Below are 20,637 nucleotides of genomic sequence, written 5' to 3' on the forward strand. Positions count from 1 at the left end.
CAAAAAAAGAAGTGAAGCTGGTATATAAATTCACAGAGAAGCTTACACCAGATTATTCCTCAACAAGCAACAGACCAAAACAATGTCCAATATAAGTTTGTAATTCAGGATGTTTTGAATCAAACTGTGCTAAGAAACCCTGATTTATATTGTTATATATATTTTTAAAATTCAGTTAACTACATAAAAAGCCATCAACATTAGGTATACACATTGAAAATATCAATTATGATGTTAATTATTGTATAAGGACTAATGGTGCTTCGGGTTAAGACTTTGAGTATGAGGGGCCTGGGTGGCTGGTGGCTGTTTTAATGTACGTACAATGGATCTGCTCGTCAAAGTGATTGAATCTATTCAATGAAATATACATCAAACAGAGCTGCCACCTCACAGGTACTGAGAAAAGGAAGCAGCTGAATAGCCTGATTGATGAATACAACCAATATGTGGGGATAACATGGCGACAGATGACCTGGAAACAGCTGCTCTGCCTTTTATTTAACCTTGTGTGTAAAGAGTGTCTGTCTGCTGTCATTGTAGTAATACACCACTGTATTTAACTTGTAATAAAGTACTTTAACTTTTATTGATGCTTATGCGAACTGTTTTTAAATGAGTTAGAGAGACAAATACAAGAAGTTCACTTTCCTTTAGATCCACAAAAAAAAACAAACAAAAAAAAAAACGACTTTAGTGATGTCTGCTGGCGGCGACAGTTCAGAAAGAAAGCTTTCAGACTAAAATCATGCACACGTCTCAAACCTTCAAAAGACAAGCGGCTGTGAGCGTGAAACAGCAGCACAATCGATGCCCTCTAATGGCTCTGATTTGCAGCCGAGCAGCAGGACAGGAATCAAACACGAGCACCCGCTGGGACGAAAACTAATGCTTCGTGAGAGAGGATTCAAATGTGGCCCAAAAGGGGGCGCTACATGTTCTCAACAGAAGGGCTCCTTCAAGGATGAGGGGGGGTCTCTCCAGTCCTCGAGGCACTGCGCTCCACAGCATGCAGGCCCTAATCTAGATGTACATTGGCACAGTCATTTTCCATTTAATTGGCTTTGTCTTTGTTTTTTCCCAGGAGCTAAAAACAGCCACTCACACATAACACATTTGCACAATGTCTAATTACCAAGCACCTGTAATCTCTGGGAGACAGGTTAAAGATTGAACTTTCCTCCGGGTCTCCATGGACACTGCCTGTTGCCTAGTGACACAGCCAGTGCAGATGAAGGAGCTTTAGCCATTATTGCCATTATTCCGAGGGAACTGCAGACAACGTGCATTAGTATAATTATATTAAATGTCCTCAGTGGTGGTAAGTAAAATCCCTTTGTGTGTCTACTGGGGGGGATCTTTAATTATTGCTTTTTTTTTCTTTTAGCTTTTGTAACTAAAATATGAAACAATTATTCCCCTAAAACACCTTTCTGTGATGCTTCCTGCAAATAATGAGGCCGTCACTCACTTTTTTGGTGTCAGTTTTCATGCTTATCATGATAGACCTTGATGATGCTCGCTTCAAAAAAATGTTGTAGTGCAAAACATATTCATTAAAATCAAGGTAACACTGCTGTTTGCTGTGCGTGTCAAAAAAAAAAAAAAAAAAATAACAAAACAAAACGCCATTAAAAACTCTTAACTTTGTTTGGGGGATTTTTCCATGATTAACACCCAAGAGCTGAAATCACAAACACACTGGTGGTCATCTGGACCAAAATCATTATTTTACATGCATTTTTCTGAAAGCTAAGGAGCAAAAAGTGTTCCTTCCGGTTGGTGGAACCTACCTCTACTTCTCACTTATGACGTAAATATGTCTGCGTAAAAGCAGGATCTCGAGATTTAAAGCTCAGATCCAGGTTGATGGCAAACACAGTCATCCTCGAAGCTGATTGAAGAATGAAAAAAGAATGTTGTTTGCCTGTCTGTCTGCACAATAGCTATAATTTGTAGAAAAATACTTTCCTCTTGTCACATAATCTTACTGTTACCCTCCCACATTATCGGTATCAGTGATACTACCAGTCATGGTTTAACATGTTATTTAGAAAGGAAAACAGTGGTTTGACCAAAACTTTACTCCTGCTATTTAGCCAACTTAACTTGGTGTGTTTATCCTTTCTCAATTTAACACTAAAACTAAGTACAGCTGACTGGAAATGTTTCAAAACGGAAATTCTCACCATTTCTTTTTCTTTATGAAGAAAATATGTAATTATGAAAAGACAGGAAGTTCAGCAATCAGCCCAAAACTACTGGACAAAGTTAAGCAGTCTTGTCTTAACTGTTTCACAGACGTCATATAAAGAAAACTACAAGAAAGGCAGGATCACTCTACATGGCTGATACTGTGATAGATTCCCCACCTGCTGCCCTGCATGTCCTTATTTCATTTTCAGTCAGCAGCAGCACTGCATGATGTCAACATAGTGGAAAGTAAAAAGAAAATGGTTTGTATTTTTAAATATTCCAGATTTCTGTATTCGAGTCACCCTCATATTACTCAGCCCCTGACCTATGACCCCTGGACTCTCAGATGTGTCCAGTTTTGATGTGACAACCATATTCATTCCTAGTTTTAGAAACTTGAGTTGAACCAAATTAATTGCTTAGATTTAAACAAAAAAAAAACAAACAAAAAAAAAAAGTTTTATTCCTATTTTAATTTGTATAAAGGATCAATAAAAGTTAACAGAAAGGAAGATACGTAGAAACAGAGGGAGGGTGTTTTTCGGTTATCTATAAACTAATTCTGTGCTGATTTGTTTTCTCAGTCGAATAGTTGATGAATTATTTAACCACAAACGAATCCCTCACCTTGATCTTCCTCTCCTCGACGGCCTGGACGTTGACCTCTCTCCACAGCTCCGCCCCGCCTTCCCTCTGGTCCAGGTAGTAGCCGCGTATGCGCGAGCCTCCGTTATCTGAGGGGGCCCTCCAGCCCAGCACCATCTCTGATCCGGTGCACAGCAGCAGGGCGATGGCAGACGGAGCGGAGGGAACATCTGGACAAAAGACGAGTGATAGATGAGAGGCTCAGCAGGCTTTCAGGCTAAACACACCGAGAAACGCTGATTCGTCCTTGGTTTAAAACAACTCCTGCCCGTATTTTTAAAGTCATGACACCAGAATCATTCTAAGCTTTAGCAAATGTAAATGAAAGAAATATCTGGCTCATGCTGTATTTGACAAAAATGAAATAAAAAAACAAATCCTCTCAAAGTATTGGACATGAGCCATCATGCCTCAGGTAATGGTAGAGTGGCAGAATAGATGTGAGATTATTCTGGCAGTGAGTGGCAAGTAAAATGAGTCATCACTGTACAGCAGGCAGCAGAAATCACATTATAAAAGGCTGCAACGCGAGAGGAAGGATAGGCTTTTTTTTAAGCATAGTTGCTCTTTGCCTGATAAATCATTTTGTTGGAGGCTGCATGACAAAACCTACAGCTGGAGAAGAGTCTCCAGTGGACGCGTTACCTCGTAATGTAAGCTTGTTTCTCGGTTGTGTTTGAGCAAAACATTTCCTAAAGCTGCTTGTGTGTCACCTGAGACGCCGCAAACATGCAGAGGACAAATATTTCTTTAAGGCGAATGCTTTTTCCTTTATTTTGTTTGTATACACACAAACTCACCGAGAGGGCTCATGAGGCTGGAAAAGAAAACATGAAAAACATGGATCAAAAGTTTCTCTCAATAAACTTAGGACTGAATTTGAGACTGAAAAACATAAGAAAATATTATCTGACCAACTAAAAAAGGATATTGTTTTAAATATTATCTGAAAACCGGAACACTGTCAAGTTGTCAATAATGTGGTTTTAATAGCAAACTAACAGCTGTGTTGACTATTTAAAATTCTTTCGGAACAAAGAAGTTTGAAATAATGTTCTAAGTCTTCTGACTCGTCACCTGTCCAGGGTATAGTCTGCCAGGTGGATCCAGCTGTAAAAAAACACCCCAACCCACTATTTCCATGTGAACAATAAAATAGTAAAGTCACGAAAACAAACATCTGCACTTCATTTGGTACAGAGGGCATTTTTCTTTTCTTCTCAGAACATTTTGGCATTTTGCAGACCGATTACAAGAAATACTGCTCTGGTGTTTGCTCACTGTGAGAGGAAGGAATAAAGCTGCCCTCAGAGCAGCTTTATGGGTGTTATATGACATTCAGCAAAGTGCAGCAGGGTTCTGCGCAAAGTGCCAAACAATTTAAACACACGTTCAAAACTCTCTTAAAGAAACCAATAAAACCTGGATATTTTCTTGAATCCATAACGTCAAATCGACCCCCAGAGGACAGGAAATGTAGACATGTCTGGGATAAAAGAGGGCGTTTGGTGACCTTAAAATGAAGGAACGATGTTTGAACGCTCAGATCAACCTTACCTGGACTTTAATCAGCAGCGGTTTGCTGCGTTAGGAAAGCAAAAGACTTTGATGCAAATATGAAGCAATTCTGTGATTGACAATAAAAGCTAATTAAAATCTATGTTGAAAGTGGGAATGCAAGAATATGCAATATAGTCTTTTTTTTTTTCTACAATACCAGCGATTACAGTTTGAAAATGGGTTGAAAGAAGCTGTATGTCTTTGGCGTGAAAAACTGAGTGTTGTGAGCTGCTGATGGACTAATGAACACCACTTTGGAGAGGTCAGCGCTGAAGGCCACGATCCAGCGCCTCGACTCTTTGTTCCCTGCATTTTGCAGTTGCTGTAATGTGCTGCAGCATTCACAGCGGACTGAACAGGGAAACGCGGAGCTTTCTAAGACTTCATATCTCTGCTGTTTTGATTATCTGAGATTTGGTCCGGGTCAAGGGAGACACTTACGGATGGCTCTTCTGACCAGGATGGGCTCGCTCTCCTCTGAATACACGCTGTTTCCTGCCCGGCTTACAGACTTCACTCGAAACACGTATTCCTTCCCAGTCTTGAGTCCGTGGACCGTAAACCTGAGGTATAAAGATGAATGAACACAGTTTAGCTCCGACTAATTTCACTCAGCAGGTTGCAAATTACTTTCCGTTAAGTTTGACTCTGTGAAACGTTTGTCACGTTCACCTGTTTTTGGTGACTGGCTTGTTGTTGACCGTCTTCCAGTCCTGACTGCCAACTTCACTGGCGTACAAATAATATCCCAGGATGTCGTCTTTGTCTGCAGGTTCTTGCCACTGCAGCAGCACCGAGGTGTTGGTGTCTCTGTAGGCCATGACTGAGTGAGGAGGAGCCGGCAGCTCTGCAGGGAATCACATCAAGAGTCATCAGGTCATGAATTATGTTTCCATACATTATGCAACCACACTGCAAAAACTGAAAAAGCTCAAAATCTTACCAAGTTCATTCGTCTTGTTTTTACTCATCCTACCTTCTCATCTCACTTGATTTAAGATAGAGAGATTTATGTCTTTGTTTAGAATTCTTCTATCGAGATCTCTTTTTAAGTAAAATTTATTTGCTGCATGGAGAGATAATTTCACTAATTTTGAGAGTAATTTTTTTAAATTTAGTGTTGATATCTTATTTACCTTTCACAGTGCCACATAAAACACATTACGTTACATGTAATGGTTCTAATGCAGTGAACAACACTTCAAAATACAATCTAATAATTTCAAATGAATTCCTTAGAAAACTTGACCATCGCTGTAAGATTTGCTCTCTTTTTCTTTATTTGTTTTTTGTGTGCACAGCCTCAGTAGCTGCATAACCAGCAAAAGCGCTGTAGGAGGAAGTCGCTCTTCAAAATCTAACCTTTACAACAGGCAGAGTAATAAATGGGTGCCAGTACATAACACATTCGCTCTCACCTTGTGGCTTTCCGAGGGAGATCGGCGGGCTCGGCTCCGACGGGTCACTGACACCGTACTTGTTGACAGAGCGCACTCTGAAGCAGTACTGCTTGCCCTTGACCAAGTCAAACACCGGGAAGCGAGGAGAGTTTACCGCCATGTCCAGGCTGGCCAGCTCCCAGCTGCTCTGCCCCGCCGGCGTCTGCTCCAAACACAGAACAAAAAAAAGTTCATTTCACAAACTCTTTCAAGGACGTCGTCGCTAATCACGATACATCCAACGTTCGGGATGCAATCTGCACGAGAGGCTGCCAAATACGCTTTAAAAAGCCCCGTAATTCAATCCAGATTGATCGCTTACTCTGTAGTTAACTGGTGATTGTGTGGTTTGTGAGTGAAGCCTCTTCTTGTATAGACAAGGGCAAAGGGGAATAAAGACTGGCAGTTGGAGGCAAAACATAAAGAGAGATGATAAACTGTGCAGACAAACTAACTGAATAGAAAGAATTAACAATGATCATGATGTGTTTCTTTTTTCTTTCTATTTGTGGATTTTTGCTCAGCGTCCTGACTGTTTTCCTCAGTATCTGTTGGGGGCAGAAAACCCTCTCAGTGCAGCAGGGCATGCCAAACAGATCAGCGATTATCAAGTGCTTCCTCAAGGGCAAAAAGGATATTTGAATGTTTCCTTCATTATATGAGCGGATGTGAGGCAGCAGACTTTTAGTAATTTCAGAGGCCTTTGACAGGTTTGACAGTTTTATTAGCTTCGTAACTTATAAAGCTTCAATAAAAACCTATTTCCTGTGGCAGTTTTGTGATTATTGGAGCTAGAAGCGGCTGGGTGTCTGGCTAGATATTGGATAGCGGAGGCCGTTTGATTGTTGTGAAGAACGGGTCAGTCCACACAAGTCGATATGTTTGGGGGGAAAACCTTTCTCTGCCACAAATTTGAAGTTTTAGCCTTGAGTTGTAAAAAGAAACTAAAACCTATAGTGGCTACATTTGTTCTGCAGACCTTTTTCAAAGGTACTATTAATATTTATGCCTTAATAAATCTGATGTAAGTGTCTGTGTAACGCAAAACCTGTATATGGCAGATTTAGGTGGTATTAAATCACAATTTAATGACAGAAAATCACATTTTCCAAGTATGTGAGCAAGAAAATGAAGACTGATGTCAAAGCACAAAAGAGCAACATCAAGGGCTGCGTGGTTTTTAATGAGCAGATAAATTCCCAGTTAAACTGGCACCACGGTGGCGTGGGTGGGTGTGAGCGTCCGTCCCCTCGTCCTCCTGTCTTTTTAATTAGCGCCGTTGTCAGGAGCCTGCTGTTAATTTAGCTCACGTTCCAGCTGCACACTGCCCGACTGCAACAAACAACTGAAGGTGCAGCATTTCACACTTGCATGTACACTTTTCATGCATCAGTAAGCATTTCTGTATAAAACTGAAGTTGTATTCATCATTTTGATGCATCTTTTAGTTTTATTAGTGTAGTGTGACTTGACACGAAAAGTCAATCAAACAGAAAGTCAAACAAATGTATAACTTTCTGACACAAATCAGCATCTGTCTTTTAACATTTGTCATATTTCCATCAACTAAACCAAACCACTCATCCCTCTTTTGCTCTGAGCCGAGCAGAGACTGCGGTCAAACCCAATGCTCGACTGTCATCGCCGTCGAGCTGCTGTCTGTTTACATGCTGCTCAGTGCATTCCGGGTGGAAAAGACCAAGTTTTTAACAGTTTATTTTCAGGGAAAGCAGCTGCCTGCCGCAGCTGAAAATGGTGTCTTGGGAGTGAGGAAGCCAACGCTTCATAAAGCTGCAGATTGAAATGAGCTGCCTTTTCTTTCACACCATATGTGAAATTATTTGGCACTTTTACCATGAATATTAGAAGCTTCCTAAGATGCATTATGAAATTATTTGACTAATTTCAAACCTGCGCGTTTAAAGTCATTTGAAAGCGGACTTGTTTGTTCCTATAGAGTCTGCAAGATTCATATTGTGATGCAGGAAGAGGCATAAAAACTGCGCGGTCGTCTCAATCATTCAGTTAGTGTGACGTCTGAGAAAGCTGAATAAGAATCACTGCAGCGGAGTTTTGATTGAACCTTCGCGGAGCACTGATTTCACTTGTTCTGCCGTGATTGCACCACCTGAATGACGGAGCTGAAACTTTGCGTCCCTCCCCTCTCTCGGTCTCTGCAGTTATACTCCGTCTTCACTGAGCAGAAAGACGGACCATTCAAAACAAAGAAGCTGTTTTCGTAAATGATCTGCTGAAGTATATTTGTGCAAGTGGAAATGTCATTATACTTTTTGAGTGTATAAAGTATATATTATTAGTTTTTTTTAACTTATTTGTGATATGAAAACTCAATGACTCCCATACAGATTAAAGGGTGTGATGAGTGAATACATTTACCATAAAAATATGACATATGAATGAATTAAGAACAAATATATAAGTTTTAGAACACATTCAAAGCCTCCTGAAAAAAAAAAAATTGGAGATTTGAAACAAAACCAGCCAGTGTTTGGATAAAAGAGAATATTAATTCCCTGAGACGTGATCAATGAGAATAATCAACTTTTTCACATTATATTCATTTTACTGTGATGTGCTGTGGTGTGACGGCTTGTTGATTACAAGCATCCAGTTCTCTGTTTTCAGACTTTTGTTGTGCTTCATGAAAGCAACACAAAAAGGTAGCTAAATGTTCTAAATGTTGGTGTTATAAAGACAGAAAAGTTTAGAAATTAAACAAATAGGGCCTCAGTGAGAGGATCCACCTGACTTACTGTTCTGCAGGAGGACTTATAACATGAGAAATCTTTCCAAAACTTCATATACTGGCAGAAAATACTTCCTAACAGCACAAGTGCAATATTCTTACTCGTCCCCAGATGAAGTTTTACAGTTTTCAGCGAGGTCCTATAAGTTCTTTATTCTGATATTCTTTATTAAAATGTGAATGTTTGTGGTGGGAGTGAAGACTGACCCTCTCCACATAGAAGGTAAGCGGCTCGCGGCCTCTCGGGTCGGGCTCGGTCCAGCTCAGCACCACGTAGGTATCGCTCACCTCGCAGGCATGGACGTCCGTGGGAGGGAAAGGAACTTTGACCTGACCTGCGAAGAAGAGGAGGAGGAGGAAGAGGAGGAGGAGGATGACGGTGCAGACAAAAAGTTAGAACAAGGTTATATAGAGTCCAAAAAAATGTTGGCAGAGATCCATTTTTTGTTTTTCCTAGTTTCTGTTATATTGTTCGGCGCTTCGTCTGCTGGATTTAACTCTCGCTCACGCAGTGGGTGAGATACACAGCACCTGCCCCAGTTTCACCTCCGCTGCTAATACCTAAGAACAGCAGATAACAGTCAAACGGCTCGAGTCAGCACACTTTCAGCGGCACTCCAGCTGATTCAAGGACAGAGGAGAGTTGAGATTGAGCCCGAAGTGTTTGGTTTGGTGCCCGTCTGCCTCTCGCTGCTCGTCCCTGTTTCGATCTCCAGAGAGCGAGCGTGGATCCAAACAGCAAAGAGAGCAGTGAAATTAGTGTGTGTGTGTGTGTGTGTGTGTGTGTGTGTGTGTGTGTGTGTGTGTGTGTGTGTGTGTGTGTGTGTGTGTGTGTGTGTTATACCTGTAATGTCGTGTTCCTAAATCTGATCAAACACATTATGGAGTCTTGTCTGAAAAAGCAGAGCACAAAAATCCAATAGTGTCTACAATGTTCGTATGAGCATTAGCCTTCAAGAAATCAATGAGTGTCAATGTGAAATGATGAGAGCATATAGCTTGATGTGTGTGTGTGTGTGTGTGTGTGTGTGTGTGTGTGTGTGTGTGTGTGTGTGCGCGCGCACTGTAAGAAATGAAAGAGACTGATATGATAGAAGGATTCTTGTTGTCATACACCTTATTGATTACAAACATTCGGCAATCCCTCAAATGATTCTACAACTGGAAAAAGTAAGAGGACGGATCGAATTACAGGTTTACTTAAAAACAAAGATTCTATTGTTAGTAAGCAAGACAAAGTGCAAGATAAATGACAACAGTTTTTCTAAAACTGGATTTAAAACGTTCTTAAATTCGAAATTTTTGGACAAATTTCAGTTCATTGTGTTTCAAAAGTGAATCTGGTTTTTCTGGAAACAGCTACATATGCAGTGTCATGTTTCTGACTTGAAAACAAAAGTTGTTCTACATGTTGATGAGTTGCATTAAAGTACCTGTTACATTAGAACATTTTTAATTATTACGGCCACTTTCTGAATATCATACTGCAAAAATTATTTAAAATAATGGACTTTGAGCAACCCTCAAAAAAACATTTTATGAACAAGGTGTGAGAAAACAGATTTTTCCATCCTCAACATGCATAATATCAACTGGAAACTAATGCAATCAGCCCACATTTGATTGGTATTACAAAAAACAAGTGTTAAAAATTCGTAAATGTTGAAGATATTCAAGATAACTGTGTTCGTTATGTGAGAGGGTTGAAAAGTGCTGTATTTCATTTCTAAATTAACCAAATTCTTCCTGGTAAAACTGGATACAGTTTAATGATGCATATATGCAGCTGGGACCTGGGATTTCTTCCAGTTGGGAAGGTCCTTTCCCACCTCATGCAGGACTGCTCCATCACTTTTATCAGAAGAAATATTCAAGATCACAATGATAAAAAGGCACAATTAATTTTTCCAAACTCGATTTTTGCACATTTGCTAAACAGCCACTATTTTTTTCTTTACATTGTTGCTATTTTCCTATTTTCCAGTTATTCATGAACGCACCATCAATAATGCCTTTCATAAAAAAAAAATCCCTCTACTAGTTGTATTTCTCTATATTTATTTATTTAATGAACTTTATAAGCTTTATTGAAAGTGTCCCATTTTCTTTCAGCTCTCAAGCTGAGGTTCCAGTCGGCTGATTTTCACATCCAGTGATTGAATTTCATAACACTGGATCCACTCTGGCCTTTAGTCATGACACAAATGCTCATTTTTGCCACTTCTATGGTGTTTCCTGAGACCACAGCTGTTTAGTTAGATATGAGGATTATTGTAGGGACTGTTTTAGCCATGAACTGATCTAACAGGTGTGATTTATTGTCACAGTTTGCAGACATGATGTTAGATGAAGGACAGGCTGTGAGGGCTGTAAGACTACAGCTCACTGCGCTGTTCGGTGTTCCCTTAACGGCCTGAAGAACACGCTGACCTCGCCGATTGTCATTGTGTAATTCAAACTTTGCTGACAGAGCTTTGATTTAGAGGTACGAAGTGTTTTCTGTAGCCTGTGAATCACGCACTTCAACAGAATTTAATTCAGCCATAGAAAATCCAAATGATGCGTATTCACCTGAAGAGATGTATGCGTGCGGTCACGACAATTATCTCTTTTATGTTATAACAGATCAGACGCTCTACATCAGTCTGACCTTTATGCTTGCAATAATCTCTGAATTCAAATTCAGCATCACTGCGAATGTAAATGTCGCTCCTTCAGTGATCAGAAATGACTCTCCATGTCTTCTTTCTGTTCCACACTCGTGCTTTTTATTACAAATCTCCCATTAAAAACTGAAATGAGAAAACATGGATGCTCCCCCTTTCCCACATTTATTCTCAGCTGCATGAATTTCTCCCCCTCATGCTTTATCTCCCTCTGCCTGTGAGTTACATTGCCAAGGTTATCAGCCCTCTTCATGGGCATTCGCATTACCTCGGGCCATTATGTGCATTTACCGGGACACCGCCGGGGACTGTTCATTCTTTTCACTTCTGTAAATGGAGCAAATATTCATCGCCTGAGCCATACAATTACTGCAGCTCATTGTTAAATATAATATGAAGATGCATTAAGCCGAAAGCCCGGGGCAACCTGCGGGCGAGGAGGCGGCGGCACCGTGTGTGCTAATAAAACACCGACGTTTGAAGACTGAAGGCTCTTATTTGATGAGTAAATTATACGGTGGAATAAAAATGCGGCACTCTCACCTTCCAGGTCGTCTTTCTGAACAGTGATGGTCCTTCCCCCATGCACCCTGACCACTGTGGGGCAGAGAGAGGAGAGATGGGAGAGACGTCGTGATAATGAAGCTGTGTGAAAAAACGCTGTTATTGTTAATATCAGAGGAGCTGTGATTGGAAAGACCGGCCGAAAAATAGGCGAGAGCCGAGTGACATGGAAGAACGGAGAACAGGCCCGAGGCGAGTCAACCTTCTGTCTGTCCTTCATCTGTGTTTAATGATCCACAGCATCCGACCAGAGTCCATCTGTCCACCTTGTTGCACACACACACACACACATGCTCCACTGTCTACATTGCATCTCACCAACTTTAAAATACAAAACCAAATTTCAAAAAGTGTTGTTATTTACACCATGTAGAAGCTGCCATGGAAACAACTGCAGAAAACCCTTCGGCTGTATCAGCTGAGAGTTAAACCTGCGCTCCTACAGTACATCTGTTATCGCTGGTGCTGCTGATTTCCTTGCAGCTGTTTCGGGTGAGGAATTAGTTTCTAACATGACGCTGATGAGAGACAAATCAAAGTAACTAGAGAAGCATAACAAAGTGATTTCTTTTGTGAAAGGAACAAGATGTCATTAAACACGTCCTGTAAGTTTCGAGGCGGGGTCTCGGTGGATCTGATTAGTTTGCTCAGTACATTTAATAGAATCTCAGTTGCGGTGAGAGCTGAGTAATGGAGTAATGTGTCCATACGTCAAACTGCTTGTTGTGCTCATCAATCATTATCTCGCTGCAAAATGCCACTGCCATCAGGGAATACTTTCCCGTGAAAAGGTGGCCGTGAACAGCAGCACCCACGCTGAACGAGCCGTTCTGTTGCTCTGGCCGTGTCGTGTCAAAGCAACGTCCATATAAATGGGAGGACGCAGAATTTTCCATTTGTACTTTGTCCACTCTACATTTACTGAATGACTTTTGCTGCTCAGTGATGCACACGTCATGGGACATGCATGGGCACCCTGATTGGTTTTCAGTTATACATAGCCAACAAACAGATCATTTTGTCAGTAACTTCTATCAGAACCAGGGTAAACTGGCAGTTTTGTAAAATGGCAGTTTGAGCTCTGGTTCTTCTGTTGGATCTGACTGCAGATTCCACCCTTCACTCCCCACAGAGTCATTGAGCCTTGGCCGTCCAACACCCTGTCACTGGTTCACTGTCTTTTCCTCTTTGGAGCTTTGGGAAATACTTGCTAACACAGACAGGGAGCAGCCCACAAAACAAGCCGTTTCGGAGAAGCTCTGACCCTGTCATCTCGCCTTCTCGAGGTTGCCCTTCTCAAATCCTGATAGTTCTTGCTCACTGTTTGCTTCCACCAAACCAACTGAGGACAAAACATTCAGGGAATGTCTCATGTATTCATCAATGTGTTAGTGTGTAGAAGAGATGATCAGTGTTATTTTCAAGAGTAGAAACAAGGATACATTTTGCAAATGAGAGCCTGTTTGATAACTTTGAGCCAATTTTCTCCTGAACCATCACAAGCTAAAGTAAAAGTGTAGGAAGAGCTTCTGATGTGCAGCAGTGATGCTGACAGTATCAGGCGTGGACTCCAGTCTTTACTTTCACAAGCCATTGTTTTGATCATTGCTTTCAAATCCCTAAAAAAACTGACTTCTTCACTTAACTCTTTCTGCATTTACTCAACAAATGGATGAAATAAATCTCATCAAAGTTTGCCAGTTGGGTTTTGATCGGATCTGTCACTCATGTGTCCCTCCACCTGTGGTTGTTGAAGACTTTGCGGCTTTGTACACTACTGTACTTTGACAGTGCTGACTGTGGTAACGTCCTACCCATCGTCCTGCTGGGCTCCAGGGGGTCTGCAGTGACTATGGGCTCCGTGGCTTTGGAAGGGCGTCCGGCTCCGGCCTTGTTCACGGCGCGGACTCTGAACTGGTACCGAGTTCCTTCTTTCAGCCCAGACACTGGGTAGTAGCACATTTTCTGAATATTCACGTTGCAGCGCTCCCACTCGCCGAGACCGAGGTCACATCTGAGAGAGGCAGAGAGGGAAATCACTTTTGCAGATAGAACATGTATCAAGTAGAAAAACAAAGACCAGTTTGCATAACGCAAAGAAAGGATTTCCAACAGGCTGCAGGGTGAAATCTTATGAATTACTAACTGTAAATCCTTTCATTTCGCACAAAAAGAATTTAGTACATTTCTAATCAAGGTCTTAAATTGTGACCAGAGACCCTTGTGCAAATAAAAAATCCGACAAACATCCACAGCACAAACTCAGTTTTTAAGCAGAATCCTGGTTCCCATTATAGAACATTGATAACAAACTGTTGCCACTTGCAGTAAACAAAGGTAGAAAAGAGCACAGTTTTCTACCCAGAAGGGGGTTGCTAGGGAACTGGGAGGTATCTCACATTTTCTTTTTCCTCTCTCTGGCACCAATTACACTCAGGAGTTTTATCCTCTGCGGTGACTAAAGAAGATATGCAAGAACAAATACCGAAATACGCTAAATTAGCCTAATAAAAACTTTACTCATGATGAGGCACAACTGCTTATGGGTCTGCACAAAAACTGACTCTCAGATGTGTACAAACACACACACACACACACACACACACACACACACACACATATATACATGTACACGGTGATTCTGATTGATTGGAGCTGGTGATAAGTGCAGCACCTGTTTTCCCGCGGGAGTCTTTGACTCTGCTGTTAACACAGCATTGAGGGGTGATAATTACCGTGTGTACCATCCATCTCTTGGAAACGCAGCCAAATGGATATTACAATAACCAATCCCATTTCCACACCGGCAGCATACACAGCCAGGCATATAACATGTGACATGGAGAAAAACTGGAGGCCGAACGCTACGAAGATTGAACGAACGCGAGTTCATTGTAGGAGATTTAATCTCTGTGCTGGCAACGGAAGGCAAAGAGAAGTCCAAAAACTTTTCATCAATACTTCTCCTCTTGAGTCTAATTCCCCTGGGAAAGACAGACACACAGTCATTGGGAAAAACCGTCCACTCATCCCAGTCAATAAGCAATCGATCACCTGATAATCACCCCTCCCCTCTCCTCTTTTACTCCCCATTGACTTTCCCTCTTCTTTCCCCTGGAGTTTGAGTTCTCACATCTTTTATACAATCTCGCCCGATCATTCGGTAAAATGTGTAACATGCTGCAGGTTATCATCTAATCGATCAGCTGACGCTTCCAGCTCTATTTTATATTACTTTGGGCTGCATGATGTGAGGTGACTCTGTGATATCTTCTCAAGTACCGTGAAAATGATATGATTCACAAAACGCTGAATACACTGATACACTTAAAAATACCACATTTATGGAGTTGTGCTTAAAGGTTTCTTCATCCTCATAATAGTGCTCTTTTACTTGCCCCTAATTTATGCTGTGACGATCTGTGCTTCTTTAATTATGACCCCTGCTGTGACCCCAGGCACGGACATCTACCATCATCTGAACTGTTCCAAGTTTCACCTGTTTAAGCAAAATTCTTTTCACCTTTTGGTACAATGAGCCCAAAAACGCCTCTCAGATCATATTTGTATTGATTTAATGAGAAGAACTTTGCCACACTCTGAAAGAGACTTTAACTTCATTACAAACATAATTTGCATAATATGGTGGAGAACTGGACCTTTAATGGTCTCAATATATTTGTCTATTGACAATGCTGATTTTCATCCTGTAACAAAAGTTTGTTAAACTTCTTTCTTGAGAGACAACTCTCACCTCTCGATGATATACCCCTCCACTGGCGAAGATCCGTCAGCGCTGGGCGGCTGCCAAATCAGGAAGACGTAGTCCTTGTTGATGTCAGCGACCTGCACGGCCAGAGGAGAGGCGGGGCCTCCCAGCACCGCGGCCGAGGCATCTGGAGGAAGCAGGGAAGAGCTAAAGACAGGCGGAGCTGACCGATGGTCTGAGAAAAATGCAAAGACGATGCAGAAATCAGGCAGGAGAAGGAGAGTTGGATGGATGATTTAGGTTCATATATTTGTTTCAGGGGCAGCAGAGTTGAGAAGATGTTTTTTGAGTGGACTTTCAAGTACTTTGAGTCCAAAAAGATGTGTCTTGAGACAAACGAGTTGCTCTTAATTACCTATAGATGTGAATGTGAGTACGTGTGGTTGTCCTGAGGTGGATGAGCGTATTTAAACTTTTGCAGATGAACAGCTGAGAGCATTACACGTAGCATAACATAATGTGCCTAGAGGAGTATTCAAATGAGGGTTTTAGGCCGTGTTAACATGAGCACAACCTATTTGAAACGGCCCTTCCACCCAATCAGCTTCCACATGTATTTGCACCCACTGACTTTCAGTAAAGGTTGATAAATCAGAACAGAGGATGAATGGATCCTTCAGATTTTTGAGTCTGAGAGTAAAAAGCAATGCCTGAGCACCTGTTAGCTTGTTATAGTTCTGACACGCTATATGTCAAACAATAACACCTTTGAATGAGGAAAATAATCGATTTATTTGCCGTCTTCACATGTGGTGTTAGCCAGCTTATGCTGATCACTACAATCTGATGACACGAGGGGGGAAGGAGGAGAAAGAGATGAGGAAATTATGCAAAGCGGATTGAAATGATAGGATGTGACATGTTCCCAAACCTTTTCCTCAGGCTGCGAATAGATGCTTTTTTTCAACAAAAGACCCAAGTCGACATCAAGCACATCCTTTCCCTCTTTTAAATTTGCATCGTCGCCCTCCTTCCTTTTTTGCCTTCCATCCCTCTGCTTCTCGATTGTTTCTTAGCTCTTCTGTGATGCCTATTTGTAATGCAAATATGACGGCTGAATGACGGGGAAAACACACATGCAGAGAGGTTCCCTGATTCACTAATTAGTACCTCCAGCTTTGGCGAAGAGCAAACTCCGTAATAAGAGAGAGAGAGAGAGAGAGAGAGTAGAGAGAGAGAGAGAGAGAGAGAGAGAGAGAGAGAGAGAGAGAGAGAGAGAGAGAGAGAGACGTGAGCCAAGATCTTAAAAAGCTTTGCAGGAAGATTTATTTGTAGGATGCAGAAATGTGTGTTTTTACTGTTTTGTTGACTGAACTTGATGATTCAGACTGTATTATGTTGTTATTTGGCAGTCAAGGGGAGCAGCCATACTGGAATGAGCCTTAGCGTTACACTGAAACACACACAGGCTGTACATGTGCCAAGCCCGAGAGCAGGGCCGCCCGGATTTCAGATCAGCTTGATGATCTCAAGCGTGCGCTGCCTCGCCAGGCTCATCTGCATGCCGCAAACAACGTAAGTAAGAAAGTGGCAGTCTATGAAAAATATATACTTTCACTGAACAAAGTGAACAAGTCCTCCGCTGCCGAACCGTTTGATTGATGGTGCAATTTCTTCTGTATGAATCAGTGTAGTTTGCTGACAGGAAATGAAAGCACCACCAAAATGTGTAGAATACAAATCGTGTCTGGGGAGATGTGTGTGAGCCAAGAAATGTTTACCCAGCTTGGGACAACAAATGGCGATCTCATTATATGGCGCCATTATAAGCAGATGTTTGAAATGCTAAAGGTCTCAAGGTCGTTGCTTTGCGTCTGCCAGTTTCCGAGGACAAAGTGCAACGTTCGAGGCACAGCGCATAGTTTGAAAGACTGGTCGACAACTTGTTCATTAAGGACACACTGAGTGTGTGCTGAGCTTCTCGTCATAATGCCAACAAATAATTAGAAACAAGCCAGCAACTAGTGAAACATGTTTCTGCGAACTTGTATTTGGTAATAAAACATAACGGTTTTGTGTCCAATTGAACCATGGGGGACAGTCAGTGACACACACTCACGTTCAGCCCTGCAGGAACTTTTTGGTCACCAATTACAGAGAGAAAACAGGGAGAGCATCCAACTTCAACACAGAAGGGAACAGACTTGAACCCTTCTCAATATAAAGTTGATTTCCTTTGTGAGACTCACTCATCAGAGAAAATAAATCCTAGTATGCATTAAAACAACTTTCGTTGTGTTTTCAATCCCCTCACTTCAGTCGACTGACCCCTTGGATGAAGGAGGTGTTTACAGTACAGCACCTGTCCTCCTCCAACACACCATCTCTTCCTTCTTACAGCAAGCAGATTGGCAAACATCACCTCTCTTTTCTTTATCTATTCACAGCAGCTGTATTTACATATAAATTGTTTTTTATCAATTCAACTTATGCCACATCCATGTGTTTTACAAAAAAAGACTGAGTTCTCACCCGTGACGTAGACAAAAGCGCTGTGCTCCTCTTCTCCGTCCCAGGTAGTCAGTCTGGCTGTGTAAACGCCTTCATGCTCTTTGTATGCTGCATTTAAAGTGATGGTTGAAATGTCATCACATGTATTGATCTTCACATTGCTGGATGGGAGCAGCGGTACGCCTGCAGAGAGCAGAGGGAAATAAAAGGTGAGCCCATAAACGGTGACGGATGTGACCGGCGTGTGTGATCAGACCGACCGTCTCTGAACCAGGTGACGTCCTGCTGGAAGGGCAGCAGAGCCGGGCTGAAGCTGCACTGCAGGGTGAGGCAGCAGGACTCCTTCACCCAGGTCGGCGGGAACGAGGGGCCGAAGTGGGCTTCGTTGTCAGGACGTAAACCTGGTAGGAGCAGGAAGTAGAAAGGAGATAAAGTGGTTGTCCGAAGTTATTTTAGCCCCAATGCCTGCCAGACATCGAACTGGTACAGAGGACAACAGAGGACAATGAATAGATTTAATCAACGTGAACAAATTGATCCAGCAAATCATGAAATACTGTTTAGAATATTTGAGCCAAATGGACAACATGTAATCCCAACAGGAAATTATTCCCATTCATGGTGTGAGGTGAAAAAAAAACAAAAAAAAAACGGAGAAAGCTGTCACACAGACAGGATTCGCAATGAGGACAAAAGAGGGATTACAGACGAATATTCACTCAGGGATATTCCTTTACTCATTTATACTGCGTATTCCTGATGATTGACACCTGCAGTGGTCAGCAGAAGCTAGAAATATTCCCTCAGTCTAGATTTACTTTAATTTTCTTCTCTCCATGTAACAAGGACACCGCAGCATCTTCCACATTGAAATAAGATTCAGAAACTTTTTTCCAAGTTGATGCAGTTAAATCTCTTGTTCAGAGGGCTTGTTTGTTTTGTTATGAGGCATGAAAGTGCGATGTGGATACCTTTGAACTGAGGGCCTATAACGGCATGTCTGCAGGCTCTGTTGTGTCTGCGACGTAAAAATTGAATAAAGAGATCAAATCTGAGCTCCAGCTTTTTCTATTTGCACAAGTTCCTGACTTCTGAAGATAAAAAGGGGAGTCCATCGATTTATGGAGTCTCACCAATTAACTTCAAATGCATGTTTTATGACTGTACCTGGAGAAATCCAATGAAAACATTCGTGGAAAAGATGAAAGCTGACGTAATCAGTTAGAGGAAAAGGAAAGTCACAAATTGATGTGAGTTTTGCTATAAAACTTGTCGGGCCTCTTTCGGTCCAGTACAACCTGACATGAGAGGAAACCTGACGTACCTGCAGGAGGGACACTGTGGTGACTCCTGACGACAAGTAATGAGAACTGGCTCCATCACCGCCATCAAACCGGGCTTAAGAAACACTCTGATGTCTGCAGCATCTAATCTGCTGGAGGTATAAACTTGAGCTTCTCAGTGTCAGAAGCAACAGGTTCTCACCTTCGTTCACAGGCGACACGAGGGTCAAATCACACAAAGTAAAGCAGATGAGCCTTGGATAACTCTGAAGTCTATCTGATGCAGACGACGGCAATCATACTTGGAAAAATGAAAACCCACCTTCATCCAAGAAAGCAGTGATACAAAGGACAGCTCCAAGAGGCATCCCCCAAGCAAAACAAAGGAAAGTCTGAGGCTGGGCACGTTTTTGTAAGTGAACATTCTCTGACAAGTAATTCCTTCAGCTACAGTTTATTCTTTTACTTGTCAAAGCACCAAAGCAACGCGATGTGGGAGCAGCAGAAATGGACGCCATGAGATCTCGTTAAGCCACATTCTCGGATTTGAATGTGAGACAAAGCGACGTGTTTCTTATAATGGTCTTGTCCTGCTTAGTTTGACTATCCCAGCAATGTGCGTGGAATTATTATCAGACACAGATCTTTGCTTCTCATCATTCAAACCTCGTGTTTCTTTCTGCACAGTGATGGCAGTTATGAATTCCCCTCCTTTGTTTGTTGGGCCATTTATGTTGGAGAATACGATCAATTCCACATGAGTTCATTTATCACCCGCAGCAGAAAGTCGCCACAGCTGATAAATTTCATTTCTGAATGTGGAGGGAAAGTGTTACATTGCACCTAAACATCACTTCTGCAGAGGCATGTGTATAAGTGTGTATTTATCCTGATTATGGGAGTATATGTTGACTCAGCAAGTTTGTTAATCAGTATAAAGGGTGGAAGAGATAACTCATGTTCTTATTAAAGCTAATTTATATTAAAGAAATGTGAAAATGAGAGAAAAACCAGTTCAAAGCACTAATATGAAATACTGACGTCTTTATAAGTTTGTGTATTCGCATCAGTCAAACTGTAGACTGTAGCCAAGCCGAAATATTCCGCCGTACTTTAAAAAGAAGGGTTGGAGTGGTGCAGTGGTGGGTCTGTGGTCTCACAACAACAACAATGTCCCTGATGTGAGTCTGGGTTTGGTGGGATTTTCTGGAGCATGCATGTTGCCTCCGTCCGTGTCTGTGAGTACTCAGAGTTCTTCTGAGTCAGAAAAACATACATTTTGAGTCTAATAGACCCT

At 41.8% G+C, this 20,637-nt stretch overlaps 1 protein-coding gene across 3 annotated transcripts in view; it reads right to left on the reverse strand.

The window, feature by feature from the left end:
• The window catches only part of myom3 (myomesin 3), a 67,364-nt gene that overhangs the window by 17,196 nt on the left and 29,531 nt on the right, over positions 1-20,637 (reverse strand). For all 3 annotated transcript variants that reach the window (XR_003932385.1, XM_030102409.1, XM_030102410.1), the window contains 10 exons: positions 18,318-18,458; positions 18,079-18,240; positions 15,592-15,733; positions 13,652-13,851; positions 11,817-11,870; positions 8,815-8,942; positions 5,820-6,003; positions 5,074-5,248; positions 4,843-4,964; positions 2,824-3,011 (listed from right to left, as the gene is read on the reverse strand). Coding sequence is in view for 2 of the 3 variants with exons in the window: in XM_030102409.1 (XP_029958269.1) it covers positions 2,824-3,011; positions 4,843-4,964; positions 5,074-5,248; positions 5,820-6,003; positions 8,815-8,942; positions 11,817-11,870; positions 13,652-13,851; positions 15,592-15,733; positions 18,079-18,240; positions 18,318-18,458 (1,496 nt within the window). In the remaining variant the exon portion in view is untranslated. The remainder of the gene's footprint in view (positions 1-2,823; positions 3,012-4,842; positions 4,965-5,073; positions 5,249-5,819; positions 6,004-8,814; positions 8,943-11,816; positions 11,871-13,651; positions 13,852-15,591; positions 15,734-18,078; positions 18,241-18,317; positions 18,459-20,637) is intronic.

This window comes from Salarias fasciatus, chromosome 11, assembly GCF_902148845.1.
Source record: "Salarias fasciatus chromosome 11, fSalaFa1.1, whole genome shotgun sequence".
NCBI lineage: Eukaryota > Metazoa > Chordata > Actinopteri > Blenniiformes > Blenniidae > Salarias > Salarias fasciatus.